The sequence below is a fragment of the Centruroides vittatus genome, unplaced genomic scaffold (assembly GCF_030686945.1).
Source record: "Centruroides vittatus isolate TY-2023 unplaced genomic scaffold, ASM3068694v2 contig_329, whole genome shotgun sequence".
Lineage (NCBI taxonomy): Eukaryota > Metazoa > Arthropoda > Arachnida > Scorpiones > Buthidae > Centruroides > Centruroides vittatus.
The window spans coordinates 1,416,808-1,434,595 of record NW_027122113.1 but is presented as its reverse complement, the minus strand read 5'-3'; the positions used below and the strand labels follow the sequence as shown (position 1 = coordinate 1,434,595).

At 29.8% G+C, this 17,788-nt stretch overlaps 1 protein-coding gene across 1 annotated transcript in view; it reads left to right on the top strand.

Annotated features, from left to right (window-relative positions):
* The window catches only part of LOC136973742 (twitchin-like), a 245,808-nt gene that overhangs the window by 132,843 nt on the left and 95,177 nt on the right, over positions 1 to 17,788 (top strand). The window contains 4 exon segments of the mRNA XM_067268488.1: positions 10,256 to 10,526; positions 15,978 to 16,117; positions 16,196 to 16,337; positions 16,426 to 16,567. Of these exon segments, the coding sequence (XP_067124589.1) occupies positions 10,256 to 10,526; positions 15,978 to 16,117; positions 16,196 to 16,337; positions 16,426 to 16,567 (695 nt within the window).

Genomic DNA, 17,788 nt, shown 5'->3' with positions numbered 1-17,788 from the left:
ATGTTTTTGGCTACATTCAGTGACTTGTGTCAAGTTAAGCAGATTCTATATTGAGACATTTGATATAGAATCTGCATAACCTAATGCAGACTACCGAATGTAGCTGAAAATGTTTATTTTTTAAACAGTGAATGCTGAAAATTGAGAGGAAGGTGTAAATTTTCATGTTTATAAGACAGTTCCAGCTTTAGGATTTAATATTGTTTGATAAATAAAAAAGTTTTTAGAATTTTATAGTTTTATACTGATATGCAAATAAAATTTAACAACAAATTAATTGAAAATGTTTTATGAAGTATTATTATAAGTTTTGTATACTCAGGTTGTTAAAATTTAATTTTGTGTGTTAGAAAATGTTTTAAAAAATAATGATAATTTTTAATTATTTAAAAAGATTGAAAAACACTGTTTCAAAGTTCACTATTAAGTTAATACAACTTTTCTCTTAGAAATAAAGTGTAGTTATTCATGAAATAAATACTTACATGGATCGTACAGGTACATGAATCAATTAAGGCAATGATGGTGAGATTTATAAATCTCAAAGTTTGATATGCTTTGACAGGAATTGTTAAGAGGTTACTGTTCATTCACTATTTCTATATTTATTTTAAAAAACACAATTTTTATTAGTCCAAGTATAGTTAGCAGATTGAGCAGATTGAAGCGATGTTTGGAAATTATCATAATTCTAATAGAAATGAAGTATAGTTAAATGAGAAGATACAATGACAGAAAATAATATTTAGCTTATTTATTTAATGATTTTGGATAATTGCATGTTAATGATTTCACTGAATTCTTAGCTATTTTGTAAATTGATTAGATTCTGCACATATTGTAATATTTAAAAAACAACCTGAAAATTCAGTATATATGTGATAAGTTTCAAAGTATTTACTAAAGACAAAAACCCTATCTTGAACTTGTTTTGTTTGATTTGCATTCTACCAGTAGAACCTGAGATAGCCTTTGTAAAGGTTGAAAATGTTTATTATTCAATAAAATTGAAGCGTGCAATGCCATAATGTTGTAAATGCCAAAAAACAAACTTTTCGGAGAGAGAAAAAACACTTTTTCTAATGAACAAACTTTAATCAAATGCTATAAAAATTATTTTAACAATTTACGCTTTGGAATAAAACATTGGGTTTAATTTCAAATACCTAAGTATGATAGTAAGGAAACAAAAAAAGTTTAAAAACAGGGTTAGAGCCATAACGTTGTAAATGCCAAAATTGTGCAAGTGAATAAAGTTGTAAATGCCAAAAACAATTGCAATCATAAAATTAATGTTTCTACAGCTGAAAAACAGTTTTGAATACCAAAAACTTACATTTAAATTATTAAACACAATTTACAAATTCAATTTTAACATTAAAAACTGGCAATAATCTATTAGTGACTGCTTCCTGGCTTCAACAATGTTGGGCCCACAGTTTTGGTACTTGAACTGGGCTATAATCTTTATCAATTGTAATATAATTATAATAAATAAAGGAAAATATAAACAATAAGGTATTAATTTAGTGTAATAAAAGTTAAAATGTATTTAAAAACTTCAAATTTGAAAGATTAATGGAAGTCCGAATATCATTTTGAAATATCAAATAATAAGGTGATACAGGTTAACTATTAATAAACTGGCATTCAGTTATCTGGTTCTGCATAAAAAACTCACTGCATTACAAATTGAAATAACAAAATGATGTAAATGTAAACCGTAACATTTTACGCGCCAAAAGTCACGTGGCTTGCACTTTGTCGCTTAAAACGTTATGGCTTGCACATAAATTTATCTTCAAACTATAGCCACTTAGAGCGCCACTATCACCACAATATTTTTTTGTAGGAAAAAACATTGCATTTAAAATTCATTTCTTCAATAAAACGTATTTTGAGAAAAATAGCATTTACAACCTTATGGCATTGCACGCTTCATTTAATGTTTTTGTTCTTCTCCCTGGATTTTAGGTTTGGAAGTGTTGTATTTATTAGAGAATTAGTCAAATCAGTTTGTAGCTATTTCCAAGTATTTACAGAACATGATTATATGGAAGAAGATAGCTATGTATCATATTATTTATATTCACTGCTGTAAGCCTGAAAATAAGTTTGCAATTAAGAATAAAAGTTTTGATTTTTCCATCATGAAGTAAAATAAACATAATCATAATCACTGATAGACCTTTTTTTTTTTAACTTCTTTTCACTCTACAGGCACTAAGAGGGCCTCTTTTCCAGGCCCTCATCAGTTCAGCCAGTAATAATATAGGGTTTTCTAAAATGAATGCTAGCATTTTAAATTATTGTAATTATGTTAATTATTATATGAGAAGTATGAGATATACACAAAACAATAGAATAATTGTCTGAGTTTCATTTCTCATCTGCATTCAAACATCTTGTAGTCTACTACCTCTAGGAAACACCATAAATGAAAATGACAACTCTACAACAGAGAAGGTATTTTGTGTTTTGCAGTTTGCAAATTCTGAATCATTTATCATTGTACAACACAAATAATCTTCAGGAGCTATAGAATTTTTGCTACTGTGGAAGGAGTGACAATAAATATGCTGTAATGAGTGTAAGAAGAATTTGAGTATTGGTTGGATGTGTGCCATGTGACATAAGACACATTGAGAAGTTGTAATGGGCAAATGTGAAACTTGGACAGTTTTCCAATCTTTTAATATATTTTTTATAACATTATCAGTTGACAATTAACATAATTACAATAATTTAAAATAATAGCATTCTTTTCGGAAGATACTATATTTAGGATTCAACCTGCTAAACCTGCAGAATGTGCACAAATAAAACAAAGACTAACAAAACAATGCAATAGTAGATTAAACTCAATACTTATAACACTGCTTACAGTTTCTCAAATGGGATCCCGGGATTCCAGCTGTTTTTTTAACCCTGAAAATCCTGCAAATTTCTTAAAAGTTCACTTTTTCTTATTTTGTGTTAAGGTGGAGGAAATTTTGCAAATAGAAAATATAATTAACTCATAAACTGTCAGAATACATTTGTATTTATTAATTTTAAGCCTGCTTATTAGTTTTTTAAATTTTTGCTTATTATGCCATCACACAGATTGTCAATAATCAATATATTTGTGGCAGGACTCTGAAAATTCTTTACTTGTCAGAACCTGTAATATCTTGAATAATTGTGTCGACTCTGTCTTAATTTTAACTATGCACAGTAGCTTCAATAACTGCATTATGCCAGGTTGTGCAAATTGGGCAAGGATACAAATGACTACAAGGTATACAAGTGTGAAGTTTTTCTTCATAAACCTAATTACTAAAGCCAAACAAACTGCCAAATTATGAGGCTATAAGCTTGATACTGCTATTAAAGCAGCCAAGGTAGACAAATCAAGAATACTTGAGAGCAAAAGAAGTAATGCGATGCATCTCAAAAACGAACTAGAATCTTCGAGGCTACGGATGAAAAACATGTAACATTTGTCTTTTCTTAAAAGCATTAAAGATGATTCCACCCACATCCATTGAATTGAAAAGGGCATTTTCAATAGTGCTGTTTATCCTATTTTTTTTTTAATAAGCATTAAGTTAAGAAAACTAGTAGCCTTCAAAGCTACTAATGGTGGTAGCGGGACTTTTTATTAATAAAATAATAATTAGATTGAGTGATCAGAGTATTGATCATCTTTGGTTTTCAAAATCTTATAAAAATTTACAATAATATTTTGTATTATGCCTTATTAAAAAAATGAAAATTGCCTTCTAAGTTAGAAGTTTGATCTAAGTTCATTTTTTCTTTAAATTTTCAACTGAATTCAAAGGCATTTTTTTTGTAAGCAGTTTCCAACAAACTAATAAATTTTTCTACTTGTAAAAATTTCTACATAATTCAAAGGTAATTTTAATATATATTTTACAGAGCATTATTAATATTATGATTTTGGAGGTTGCAGAACGTATTAAATTTCTTTTAAAAATGAAAAATAATTATATCATTCGATTTCAAGATATTTTTTATATTTTAAAAATAATTAATTACATCCCAGGAAACAGTTCATTTTTTCCCAGGAATCCTGGGACAAGCAAAAGATTGGGAAATGAGAAACTGTAACACTGCTCAATACAAACACACATTTAAATATAACACATATGTCATTCTAGTATTGATGTATTCATTTAGAGTTATACAGTACATTGGACACACACACACACACACACACACACAACTAGAGCAGCTTCAAAGGGAAGCACAAACAACATTAACAAAACACAATAAACATCAGCTTAAGTCATCTATACAAAGCTGATTCTTCTTCATAAAGAGGGAGGAAAGGCCTCACAGATATTTTAAATCTGCACTACAAACAGACATAGCAAGAATTTTTCTTATTGTTAATGTAAAAAAGACATAGTCTATCCAAAATATTTTTTGAAAACCACCATTTATTCTAATCACATGTTTTAGAACACCTTGGCGACCAGACCTTTCTTTTGAGGCTACTAGGCTGTCTTTTTTTTTTTACATTAATTTATAAATTATCATCCGACAAAATTTTACAATTACAAGAGTTTTTCTATAAAAACAAAAACATCACAATTACACAAAGCTGTAATTCTTACAGACAAAACAGTATACCTTTAAACTTAGGTAACACTGTATACAAAATCCACTAACATTATCAATGGGATCAGAAGGAGCTTCGTGGTAAGCATCCAATGACCTCAGCCAGGATCATGCTGACAGCTGGCTTACTCCCGGGTGCCTCTTTGGAAAGATAGAAAGGTTCATGATTACCTATAAGACTAGGTCATAAATAGAAGAAACTACAGAAAGCACACCTTAAAAGAATAATGCATAAAATGCCACATCATGTATGAGACTGTAGAACACATCATTTCAAGTTGCAAGCTTTTACACAAACTGAAAATACCTACTTATATCAATGTAACCAAATAGCAAATACAGGGTGGTTATAATTAAAGTTGCCCTACTCAGACCTGTTTAGAGCCCATTCTTGTGGACATATTTTGATGAAACTTGGTATGTATGTTATATGGACCATGGGGAAAAGAAAAATGCAAAAAAAATGTTATTGTAAGGCAGGGGTGAGCAACCTTTTTAATCAACGGGCCAATCAAAATTTTTTGGCGGGCCGCACATAAAGTAACACTTATTAATAATTTACAAAACTTTATTTATAATAAACATTAGAATAAAAAAACATAAAATTTAAAAAAAGTAAAGATATCATTTACAAATTTTAATGCAAAATAAAAACAAACAAGAAAAGAACAGAAAAACGAATTTACTTGAAATTTTTAATGAGAAATTTGGCACTGTTTTTTCGATACAAGCTGATCAATATCAGCCGGAATTGATGAGGTAGCTACACGTACGCAGCTTTCTAATCGTGCATCACTCAGTCTCGATCGGTGGTCATTTTTGATTAATTTCATGGTTGAAAATAATTGTTCGCAAACATACATACTTCCGAACAGAGACATCATTTGCTTTGCATTTTTCGTCAAAAGCGGAAATTTCTCAGGGCTCACATAAGATTTATAAAAATTTTCGATGTTTACTAAGAAAAATACATTTTTTAAATCGGTATTATTCTGCATGTCAATCACTTTCATTTGAAAGTCTTCGGGAACTGTATCCACATCGATATTAAATGGCGAGGAAAACATTTTCATGGAAACCGCTGTCTTCTCAGGTTTGAACATTTGGAATCATAATTGAAATTCGTTGATTAAAATGTCTATATATTGTGCGTATTTTTGAGAAGTAGTAACGTTTTCTTTTTCTAAATGTGGAAAGTGAGACACATTATTCTGCAAAAAATGCTGTTTCCACAATTTTAATTTGCACTCAAAGCCCTGAATTTTATCATACAAATTGTGAATAAACTGTCCTTTGCCTTGAAGTTCCACATTAAGATCATTGAGATGCTGAGTCATGTCGATAAGAAACCCAAAATCGCACATCCATTCTTTATTACCAAAATGAGGAAAGGCATATCCCTTCATATCCAAGAACAATTGTATTTCGCTTTTTAAGTTGTATACTCTTTTTAGCATTGCACCTCTACTAAGCCAACGTACTTCGGTATTAAAAACCACGTCGCCATATTCAGTTTCTAAATCTTTCAGGAATTCTTTAAATTCACGGTGATTTAACGCGCGCGACTTTATAAAATTGATTAGTTTAATTATTGGTACTGTGACATTTGGCAAACTCAGTCTTTTTGCACACAAATTTTCCTGGTGAATTATGCAGTGGTTAACGAATATTTCCCTTCCTGCGACCCTCTTAATGTCTTGAAATAGCCTTCCCGATACTCCTACCTCCATGCTTGACATTGCTTGTGCTCCATCTGTCAATATACCAATAATCTTTTCTAATGAAATTGAAAAATTTTCCAACACAGACTGTTGCTATGTTCTCGGACAAGTCTTCAATTCTCCTTGCAATGGTGAATCTTGATAAACTAATGTTTGAAATAATATTTATTTTACCAGGAAATGCTATTTCTGCAACAGCAGTCAGACATTCTTTTATCATCTCTCCATCCGCAAAGGGTTTCATTTTTTTTGCCAATATTTGACTGACAACAAAACTAACCTTTACTGCCGTATTTGATAAAATAGCTTGATTTTTAAAAATAGCCTGTTGGTTTCCCAAGTTTTTCTCCATTTGATTAAACTTATCTATCCGGAGTTGTCCTGTTAAGTTTTTATACTGTTGTTCATGTTTTGTATCGTAATGCCTTTTTATGTTATATTCTTTTAATGTCGACACAGTCTCTGAGCATATTAAGCATACAGCTTTATCTTTGACGAAAGTGAAAAAATAATCAAATTTCCACTTTTCTTGGAAATGCCTGTGCTCATCCGCAACCTTCCGTTTTTTTGTTTGCTTTTCCGACATGCTATTATGGATTAAAAATTTGAAAGTTAAAAAAATTTGTAGGAAAACTTAATTTTGAATAAAAAAAAAACTCTAATATTATCTTTTTGACAATAATATTGTACTCACGCCTTTCAAGAAACACAAGAATTGCTAAAATTGCTAGTTAACAGCTTACCAGTCTGACTGATTGTGTGACAGAAGCAAACACAAACAAGCACAGACGCGGCGTGTTCGTATTGCATGTTTGAACAAGTTGCCGACAAGTGAGTAACTCGTCACAAAAAATTGTTTTGGTTTAGTATGTACTACCATTTTATTATAATTAATTTTATAACAATATATTGATGGGAGAAAGTCGATAAAATAAATTCAATTATAGAAATGCTTGGCGGTCCGCATAAACATGTTTAACGGGCCACAAGCGGCCCACGGGCCACGTGTTGCTCATCCCTGTTGTAAGGCATTTTGAACATGTGACTGATGCAAATGGATTGCACATTGAACAAATGTTGTGAATAAAAACCTTTTGTGTGTTTCCATTTTGTGTTTCTTGTTTTTCATGTGCCATTTTTTCACCTAGTGGTAAAAATTCGAACTAAATATTTTTTTGCATTTTCCTTTTCCCCATGGTCCATATAACATGCATACCAAGTTTCATCAAAATATCCCATGAGAAAGGGCTCTAGACAGGTCTGAATAGGGCAACTTTAATTATAACCACCCTGTATAATACATCAAAAGCTTGCACATAAACATAAACTTTTACACACCTCAGATTATCATATAAAACAATACATACAAAGTATATTATGACCAAGCCATAATCATAGACAAAACAGTCCATCACAACAGACCAGACATCACATTCATTGACAAAAAAAAAATCATATACATCATAGACAAAGCTGTACCAAACACTCACAACATACATACATACATACATACACAAAAAAATTAGTGAATATTCAGAACTTGCCCATGAAATAAAGCATCTATGGATAAGGTATTTATTGTGCCAATAATCTTTTTTTGCACAGTATCATAGCACATACATTACACAAAATTCTTGAAATATTGGGGTTCACAAAAGTACACACATCACATTATACGAGTTCTATTTTTTAAATAAGGTCTGTTTATGAATGAGAGTGAGAATGGCTTGCAATTGCAACAATGTGCATGAGTATCTGCTTTCAGCATGCTTTGCGTGTGTTTAGATGCCATTTGCAGCCATAAGATGATATGGCTGCAAATCATCTGTCTGGGTGCTGAGCTGTACAAGTTTATAATGTTTAAGAAAATTGAGTTGCCCGCCGACTGTAAGATACAATCGTTATTTGATTTCAGCACGAAAGTTCATGGTAACTGTCTTTTGGGACAGGAAAGGGACTTTGTTAGTGGATTTTATGCCAAGAGGCACAACAATCAATTCTGGTACTTATTGTGTGACCTTGAGAAAACTCTACCGTGCCATATAAGACAACAGGCGTGGCCTAATGTCTTCCAGAGCAGGCAGCAGATTTTGTTAAAGTCGGAATTTTAAAAATTTTTGAACGGTATGACAAATGTTTGAACAAAAATGGAAATTATGTAGAAAAGTATATAAAAGTATGCAGAATATGGGAAAAAATATATTTTAATGATATTTACAGTATTTTTCTTCTTATCAAAAACTGGACCTTATTTAAAAAATACTCTTCATATAAGGCTGTAATGCTAAATACATGCCACATAGTCAGAAAATTCTTAAACACAGAATGTACACAGACAGTTTATAAACAAAATACTTTTTCTGTAGTTATGCCTTAGCTTTGGTCTTGACTAGGGAATTCAATCCCGGTCGTTATTTCTAATCCCGGGATTTTGGGATTATACTTTGTCAATCCCGGGATTATTTATTTGGAATTATTTAGTAGCATTTGCGCCAACAAACACTACTAAAATCCGCTGGCAAAACAAGATAGCTCACACATTGACAGGTAAAACGCACTGAGCATTATGCGGGAAGATTTCACCCCACATTCTTAAGTCTACAGTTACATAACATACCTGACATGTGTGACAGAGCTGTGGACTGTACATCAATGCTAGATAACATAAACACACCTGACACATGTTACAATTTTGTTTAATCGACAGAAGAGTGTATTCGATCTTTAGAAGCTCTAAATTTTAATATAGATGAGTTTTCGAGCATATTATTTATGTTCATTATTCAATTTAAATTGGATGCAACAACCAGAGGCTGGAGGGAGTGCTCACTTAAGGATGATGATATTCCTCCATTGAATGACTTAGAATTTTCGAAGGGTCATGTTAGAACTCTACAGCCAACCAAAAGTGCTCTTGACTGCACCAGAAAATCAATTGGTGCCCGCGAAAATTCAAAAATGCAAAAATGAAGTATATTACCAGGTAACCCAGTGAGAACTGCTTGCCTATCATTTTAGTTCAAAATACAAGAAGTTTTATATTGAAATATGATAGGCAAGCAATTCTGTTAAGAGCACTGGCACTGGACGTTTCGCTTCATGCAGTCTATTTTGCAACTTTTTTAAAACAACGTCAATCCCGAAAATCTCGGGATCAGGAAAACTTAATCTCGAAAATTTTGGGACTAAAAAGTGGTCAGGATCCCGGGATACTTAGAACTAGGTAACAGTATGTATGCCATAACACTCCAACAACACAATAATAAATATATATATATATACATAATACATATCCTCTGTTCTTATCTATTTTGAAATGAATCTAAAATTTTATCTTTTTCTTACATTATAATTTCAGATACTAATTAATTTTAACATTAAATAATTCTATTGTTTATTAACAAAAATAGATGCTTATTAAAGAAATAAGCATTTACTTTTGTTATAAATTTTATAAAAGAAAGAAAATTTATGATTTTATAACTATTTATGTAAATATAAATACAGATAATGATTTTTATACAGACTGATTAATATAGTTTTACTGTTCTTACTGCTATATTCTAACATAGTTTTATAAGTAATATTTCATATTATATATGTAATAAATTTATTGATTCATCAACATTATATGATAATAACAGAGTGCAATGTTATATGCATCTATACTTGAGCTAATTTTAATTGAATAAAATAAGTTTTATTGAGAGTTGACTGTTTTTATTATTCATTGAAAGTATTAATAGAAATTTCTAAATTATTTATTTAATTGATATTTAATTTTATATTTAGTATTGTTAAAAAAAATTTTTTTTGTTAAAATACTTAAATACCTAATTACATTCACTTGAAATCATTTTTTAAATATTAAATATTTAATTTTTAACATTTTAATAATTTAAATATAGAAACCTGATTCATTTTTAAAACCACCTGTTGATGTCAAAGCTAAAGAAGGAAAAGATAAAAAAGTGCGTTTTGAAGCAGTATTTTCAAAGAGTGGAGTTAAAGCAAGGTGGTACAAAAACAAACAAGAACTTTTCTTGGGGAAAAAGTATCACATGAGCAGTCAAGCTGACTTACATGTTTTGGAAATTAACAATCCCGTTGTTGAAGATTCTGCTCGTTATGTGTGCCAGTGTTTAGATGCTACTACTTCAGCTTTACTAGATGTAGATGGTAAGTAATAATTTCTTAAATCAAATGATAAATGTTAATTCACCTAATTTTGTAATACAAGTGACACCAGGTTATGTACATAATGCATTTTATCAAATAGTGGTTGTATCATGAATTGTCATTTCCCATATATTTACAAACTTTTTAAATTTTATATATGTCTTAAATTGAATTTTAAATAAATCATATAACATCAATAAACAAATAAAAGCTTGGATGTAACTGTTTTACCTCATATACTGTGGTATACTAGGTATTAGGGGTTGAGTAAGGCAAATTGGAAAATTAAGGACTTCACACGAATTTTTTACAGATGAGAAAAAAATTTTTTTGTTCTATGTAATTAACAAATCCAAGTTTCCTTGATACCAGAGAGTCTAGGTATCTAGTCAATAATTTACCGTACAATTGAAAACGCATATATACACAAACAATTACAATCGATATACATACAACAAACCTCATGGTCGTACTACCCCAACCTTCAATACCCCATACAATTAAGTGAACAGCTCCACATATGGTTATAATACCACGGTTGGTTATAAGAAACAAAAAGGTGATCTTACAATTGTTCTTCTTAGTTCACCTATTTCCCAGCACTCTTTCTTCTACTCGTAGCAGATGTTTTCGGCAGTTGACCCAACGGAAAAAGATCTTTTTTCACAGTGAACCTCTGAATTTATACTCCCCACCATTAGATAGTACGTCATCAATACATGGTACGATCCTCACCCAATCAGCAAGTACATGTACATAATATACACCACATTAAAACGTGATGTCCCAGCACAAAACAGAAACTATATTAAATTGGGTACACAACCCGATACAAAAAAAGAAAAATGGAACATGCAAGATACACATTAATTTACAAGACCATTAGTGCTGCAGTTCTACATAACTTACATATATGTATTTTATAATAGATTTACATAACTTTGCATATTTATAGAAGACACAATTACATATTTTATTTTAATGGCAACTTTTTTTAAAAAAACTAACTTTAACTGGACAGCACTTTCTTCTTTTCATTGCTTAATGTTTAATGGCATGTCATTTCTTTCTCAATTTCCGTTCTTAATGTGGCCTTCCTAAGTTCATCAGGATTTTCTTCTTCTAATAATTGAAAAAGTTTTTCCTTTTTCTTTAAAATTAATGCAGCCCTTTAATTTCCAATGTTTTGACTGTTGTTGTATCATCTGTGTCTTCATCAGTCATCCTTAGAATATTATCTTTATGTAGTGTCTCCGTTAATTTGCTAACTTTTTCTTGAGGATTTCAATTAGTGGATTTCAATATCTGCCACATCAATTTCTAAATTCAGTCTCCTCCCCAGTTGAACAACTTGAATAGTTATCATATCAGAAGTTTCAATATCATCTACATTATATTTTACAAATTATGAGATTAGCACCCACAATTGTCCATTATTCTTACATTATATAAAATAATTAATTATTGACAATTAGCCAAATTTTCTTAAAACCCAGACATTTTGGTCTTCAACTGGACACTCAGACACACAATACAAAAACCAGGCAGGTGGCAGTACTCGGAATGGATGAAGCATCATATCGATGAGGATAGCTAAGTTGGATTATGGTAGGAGTACAGATATATGATAGTCACATCTGTGGTTTGTTTTATCGTGAGATGGTCATACCCCAGGTTATGACCATCTCACGATAAAATGCTTTTGAGATAACATTATCAAGCTACATTAAAATAAATAGTTAGTTTTTATGAAGAACAGCATAGAAATTGAGCTACCAAATACTATCTCTTTTGTGGCATTTTCATTCTTCTAATCTGTTGTTAATTAGCAACACTTAACAAAATTTTTAAACATTTTTCCCCAATAAAAAAAATCTTAAAATTCAATTTCAAACTTATTGTGAATCTTAAAATTAAGAAACATAATATAGATCTATATAAAATAAAATTGAAACCAGGGTTGTGGAGTCATGTAAAAATCTACTGACTCCGACTGGGGGTGGACCTGTTACCAAAATAGGCCCGGAATTCTGATGTCATCACGTGACCTCAGACTAAAAGATTCAATAAATAGAATTCTAATAAAGATAGAATGTAGAAACGTTTTTATTCCAAAGTTAAAAGATTTCTCTAAGTAATGACACAGTCAATATATAAATATGTATTCGATAATTTTTACTTTTCTGGCTGTTATATACAACAGAGAGAAAGTGTAGCAATTGGTCAAAAAATGACCTTCCCAAGATTTTACATTTTTGGACTCGGGACACCTTGAAATGTCAAGATATGCAAAAGATTCAGTTTTTTTTCTGTATGTATGGATGTTAGACTGTGTATGGGGCACAGTTTTATTCACCCTGTTTGAAGCCTAATAACTTTTGTGGTGGTTTTAAATCTGAGTTGGATGGTTTAACACAGGAGTTATTAAGCTTCAAAGTGGTTGAACTGAATCGTGCCCCCCCCAAACACATTCTAACATCTCAGGTGAGAACATCTTAACGGGTTCTACTGTACTATTATAAAATGACAGAAAGCTTAATTTTGAGGATAGAGACAAGTTGTATAAAAATAAATTGTGAATGTTAATAATGAGTAAAATATTCATTAAGTCCGACCACACTGGAGATATGACACATGACTCCTTCTGTCTCCATCCTGCCTATCTTTAATAAAGAACCAAACTTTAATAGCATTAATGCCCCTTTATACACAAGTTACTGTGCCAAATTTTGTTTCTTAAACTTTACCCATTTTGAGATATTATTTAATATTTCAGAACAGAGAATAAAGAAATTAAACAGATTAGATGCCAGCACACACACACACAAAGTTTCCCCTTTTATTTGACATTTTTTGGGTTCAGAAGGTTTCCAAACATGTAGATTTGCAAAAAATTCAGAGGGTCAAATTTGACATGATTCCAATATTTTTCCATTTTATATACATAAGTTGGGAAGTAAAAAGGAGTCGGTCAGCAGATTTCTGATGACTCTGACTCCAACTCCGACTAAAATACTAAAACTCCACAACTCCAACTCCAATTTCACAGCCCTGATAAAACTCCTAAAATTTGCAGAAGTTTTATTTTAGGTTTCTACATGTATTAATCTATGGAATGATTTGAATTTATATTAATGATTGAAAAATAAAATTAATTTATTTTAATTATTAAAATTATTACAAGATGGCAACTTAACTACTCGTACCTATCTCTACACGAGTTCATTCATATCTAATTATTAACTTAATCTAATTATAGCCCAACAATTCAGCAGATCATCCAATGTTAATATTCTATTCTCTTGCTTTTTTGTGTTCCTAATAAAAATTATATAATAATTATGTGTATATTAAATTTTTATTCATGTTTAAGAAAGTTTTTTAAAGAAAAATTTAGTACATGTTAACGTTTTAGGTATTCTTATTGACACATTATTACTACCTGTGATAGTTATACATTTTTATACTGTAGACTATATGTATACTAAATAGCTGCAGATAGAGATCATAAGACATCCAAATTTGTACAACATCCTACCAAAAGTATTAAACTGCCCTTCAAAAATATTGATTTTGTAGTTTTGATTGTATATAACTATATTCAGTTATGTTTTACAAATTTCCTGTATTTTTTTCTTAAAATTCAATATTTATTTAACAGAAAAATTTACATAATAGAATTTTAATGTTTTAACATCAGAAAAAAAATTAAGTCATTGCATATGTGAGACAAAAACTTTAGATCAGCAAAATTCCTTGACAAAAGTATTAGACCATATGAAGTATATCTAAAAATATTTCACAATAAAATTTGTTAATTATTCATAGAATAAATCTGAAATGTTCTAACATGTTCAGAGCACTAGTGAAACCAGAAGTAAACCATTTAACTTCATAAACTGCAAGTATACAACAGCATCATGGGTCATAATAAGGAGCTGGAAAATGATTTAAAACTTCAAGTAATATCATTAATCAAACAAAACATGTCTAAAAAAGAATTGCAACACTACTAAATGTAAGTAAAACTGGAGTTCAAAACATTGTTAGAAAATTTAAGTTATCTGGATGTGTCAAAAATCAACATTGTTCTGGCAGACCTAGAAAATCATCAAAATTAGAAGACAAAACCTCCCAGAGAATTTGCAAAAGAATGGGAGAAATTTGGAGTCCAAGTATCTTCAAGAATTGTTATTAGACTTTTGACTTCTATGGGTTACCTTTCCAGAAAAGTAAAAACTAAACCAATGATTATACCAAACAGATGAAACTGTGACTAAATTGGGCCAAAAAATATAAAGACTGAAACCTGATGACTGGAAGCAGGTAGTTTTCTTACATGAAAGATTTGTTTGGGATATTGTGACAACATTGACACAAAAACGTGGAGGCAATCAGAAGAAAAGTTTCACAAAGCAGGCCTAAAGTCAAATGTCAATTTCCACTCAGCATAATGACTTGGGGCTGTATGTCAGCAAGTGGAGTTTGCATTTGCAATGGTACTTGATACACATCACTGTTTACAGTAGTAAACAGTGATGTGTATCAATATATTTTAAATTACTTTTTGATTCCGTCTATTGAAGAAATATTTAGAAACAGTAAATGATTTTTTCCAGATGACAATATTTCTTGTCACCAAAGCAAAACAGTTAAGGAATAGTTGTTACAAAACAATATTGGGACTATATGAATTGGCTATAAACAGATGTTGGGAATAAAATTACATCAAATGGATGTCACTATCGTGTAGATCAAATGCCAAAATGAATTGCAGTTTTAATAAAAGCCGTAGATGGTCCCACAAAATTTTAAACAAGTTTAGCCTAATTTTTTGTCAAGGAATTTTGCTGGTCTAAAATTTTTCTCTCATACATTTAAGTTTTTTCCAATGTTAAAACACATTAAAATTCTATTATGTGAAATTTTTTTTATTAAATAAATATTGAATTTTGAGAAAAATAAAGGAAATTTGTAAAACATAACTGAAAATAGTTATATGCAATCTAAACTACAAAATCAATATTTTTAAAGGGTGGTTTAATATGTTTGGCAGTTGATAATTTTCTATATGAGATGATCATCTTTCAATTAATACTAACTTGTAAAATTATAAAATTATACAAGTTAGTATTAATTGAAAGATGATCGTCAAATGATTTTTAAAATTTATTATTATTGTTTTCAAACTGAAATTTTAAAAAACCAAATAAAAAAGTATTTTTAATTAACTGAAGTAGTCTTAATGTAATGTTACATAACCATTTTTGACATTTTTAAGCTTCATCTTCAAATGCATCATCTGAACTTTGATGAAAGCTAAACTCAGACAGCTTAATAGAATATTATTAAAATGATTTAAGTAATATACTTAAATGGTTTCATGAGTGTAAAACCGTTATATTACTCTTATAAGTTATTTTAAAATCATTAATTTTTTTATTTTTTAAGAACCTGATCCTGTCTACAAATTCATTAAAAAATTACCAGCTAAAGATGACTTTTTCACTACAAAGGAAGCTGTATTAGAAGTTTTAGTTAATACTGCAAAAGCACCTGTTAAATGGTATAAAGATAAACAAAAAATAGAGGTAACATTATAATATGTAATAAATTTTAAATAATTATATTTCAGAAACAGTGTAATAAATAAAATGTTTTATTATTAGTCATCAGACAGAATAACATTAATCTGTGATGGACTTGGTAAAAAATACTTAAAAATATTGGAAGCTGTAGAATCAGATACAGGAGAATATATGTGCAAAATAAATGACGAAGAATTCTGTGTTTGTAAAGTATCTGTTACAGGTATAATTATTTCACATTGTTTTTAAAGGAAAATATTTATAAGAAATTTTATTTTATATATTAATAATTTTTTAATTTATATTTTTAGTTCAACAGTTTACATTTACTAGACCATTGAAGAGTATGAAGATACCTGAGAAAGATACCCTGACTCTTGAATGTGATGTAAATGAATGGGAAGGAAAAGTTACTTGGTATAAAGGAGACAAACCAATTACTGCAGGAAAACGGTTATACTTTTATCTTATTATTAAGAATAAAGATTTAATTTAAATAATACATTGAAACTGAGTATCCATAAATATTAATTAAACTTTTGAATTATTTGTTTTTATAAACTACTTGTAGATAAATTGAAATGCTTAAAAATTTCTGAATTAATGTTATTCTTTTAACACTATCACCTCTAACTAAGTTTTTTATATGAGAATCACTAAGCAATTTAAATGTGTTTAAATAAAAAAAAAACTCTTAAGAAACAGATTTCTTTGATATTCCTTTGGTGTTTTTTAACTTTTATGAAAAATTATCATTAATTTATATATGTTTTCTCACAGTATAATTTTTTTATGTTTTTACTCTGGTAAAAATATCAATTGATATTAAATCTTGGTTGCTTGTTGTTCTCTATTATATGTATTTTCTTAGCACAATGTTGCCATTGAGAACATATCACACAGGGAACACTTTCAGAGTAAAAGGTTGGTTTATTGATGTGAAAGGACATGCATTTCGGGCTTAACACCCCTCTTCAGTTCTATTATTACATATTTACATATTTATCAGCAAATTGAACACAGGTTTATAAATTTACAGAATGTATTGAAAAATGAGGATACGTGTACAATGGTTTATACAATAAAATTTAATTACCTGAGATAGTGACAGTTAAACTGACATGACTCATAGGAAGGTATACTCATAGTTCAAAAATGAAAAAAGGAGCCAAAAGTCTTTGGCTCCACTTATATACATATTAGGATAGTATAACATGTGCTAAAATAAAAAGGGGGGAACTTAAATCTGAAATTAAGTATATATTAAGAGGTAGAATTTTAAAAAAAATAATAACAGAATACCTGTAGGGTTTGCTGTGAAATAATTCTGATGAGATGTACAGAGAACATAGACACGATATGAGAGGTTAAAATGAAGTGAGTAACTTAGTAACATACACTGGAAGTTTGGTGTGATCAGCACAGTGGGGTATGATAGAGGGAGGGTGTTAGAACATCTTAATGGGTTTTGCTACTTAAGAATGGCTGCCAGATGACATTTATGACAGTGCCTGTATTTAGGTTCATTCTGTGTGTTTCTTTAATTTTAATTATTTCAATATGTTCATAAAATTTTCTTTTGATAATATTTATTTTTTTCTTTCTTAAGGATTTTGATGCTGTCGAGTGATATCTCGCAGTCAGTTTTGTTGCAATGGGTGGCAATGGGTGGGA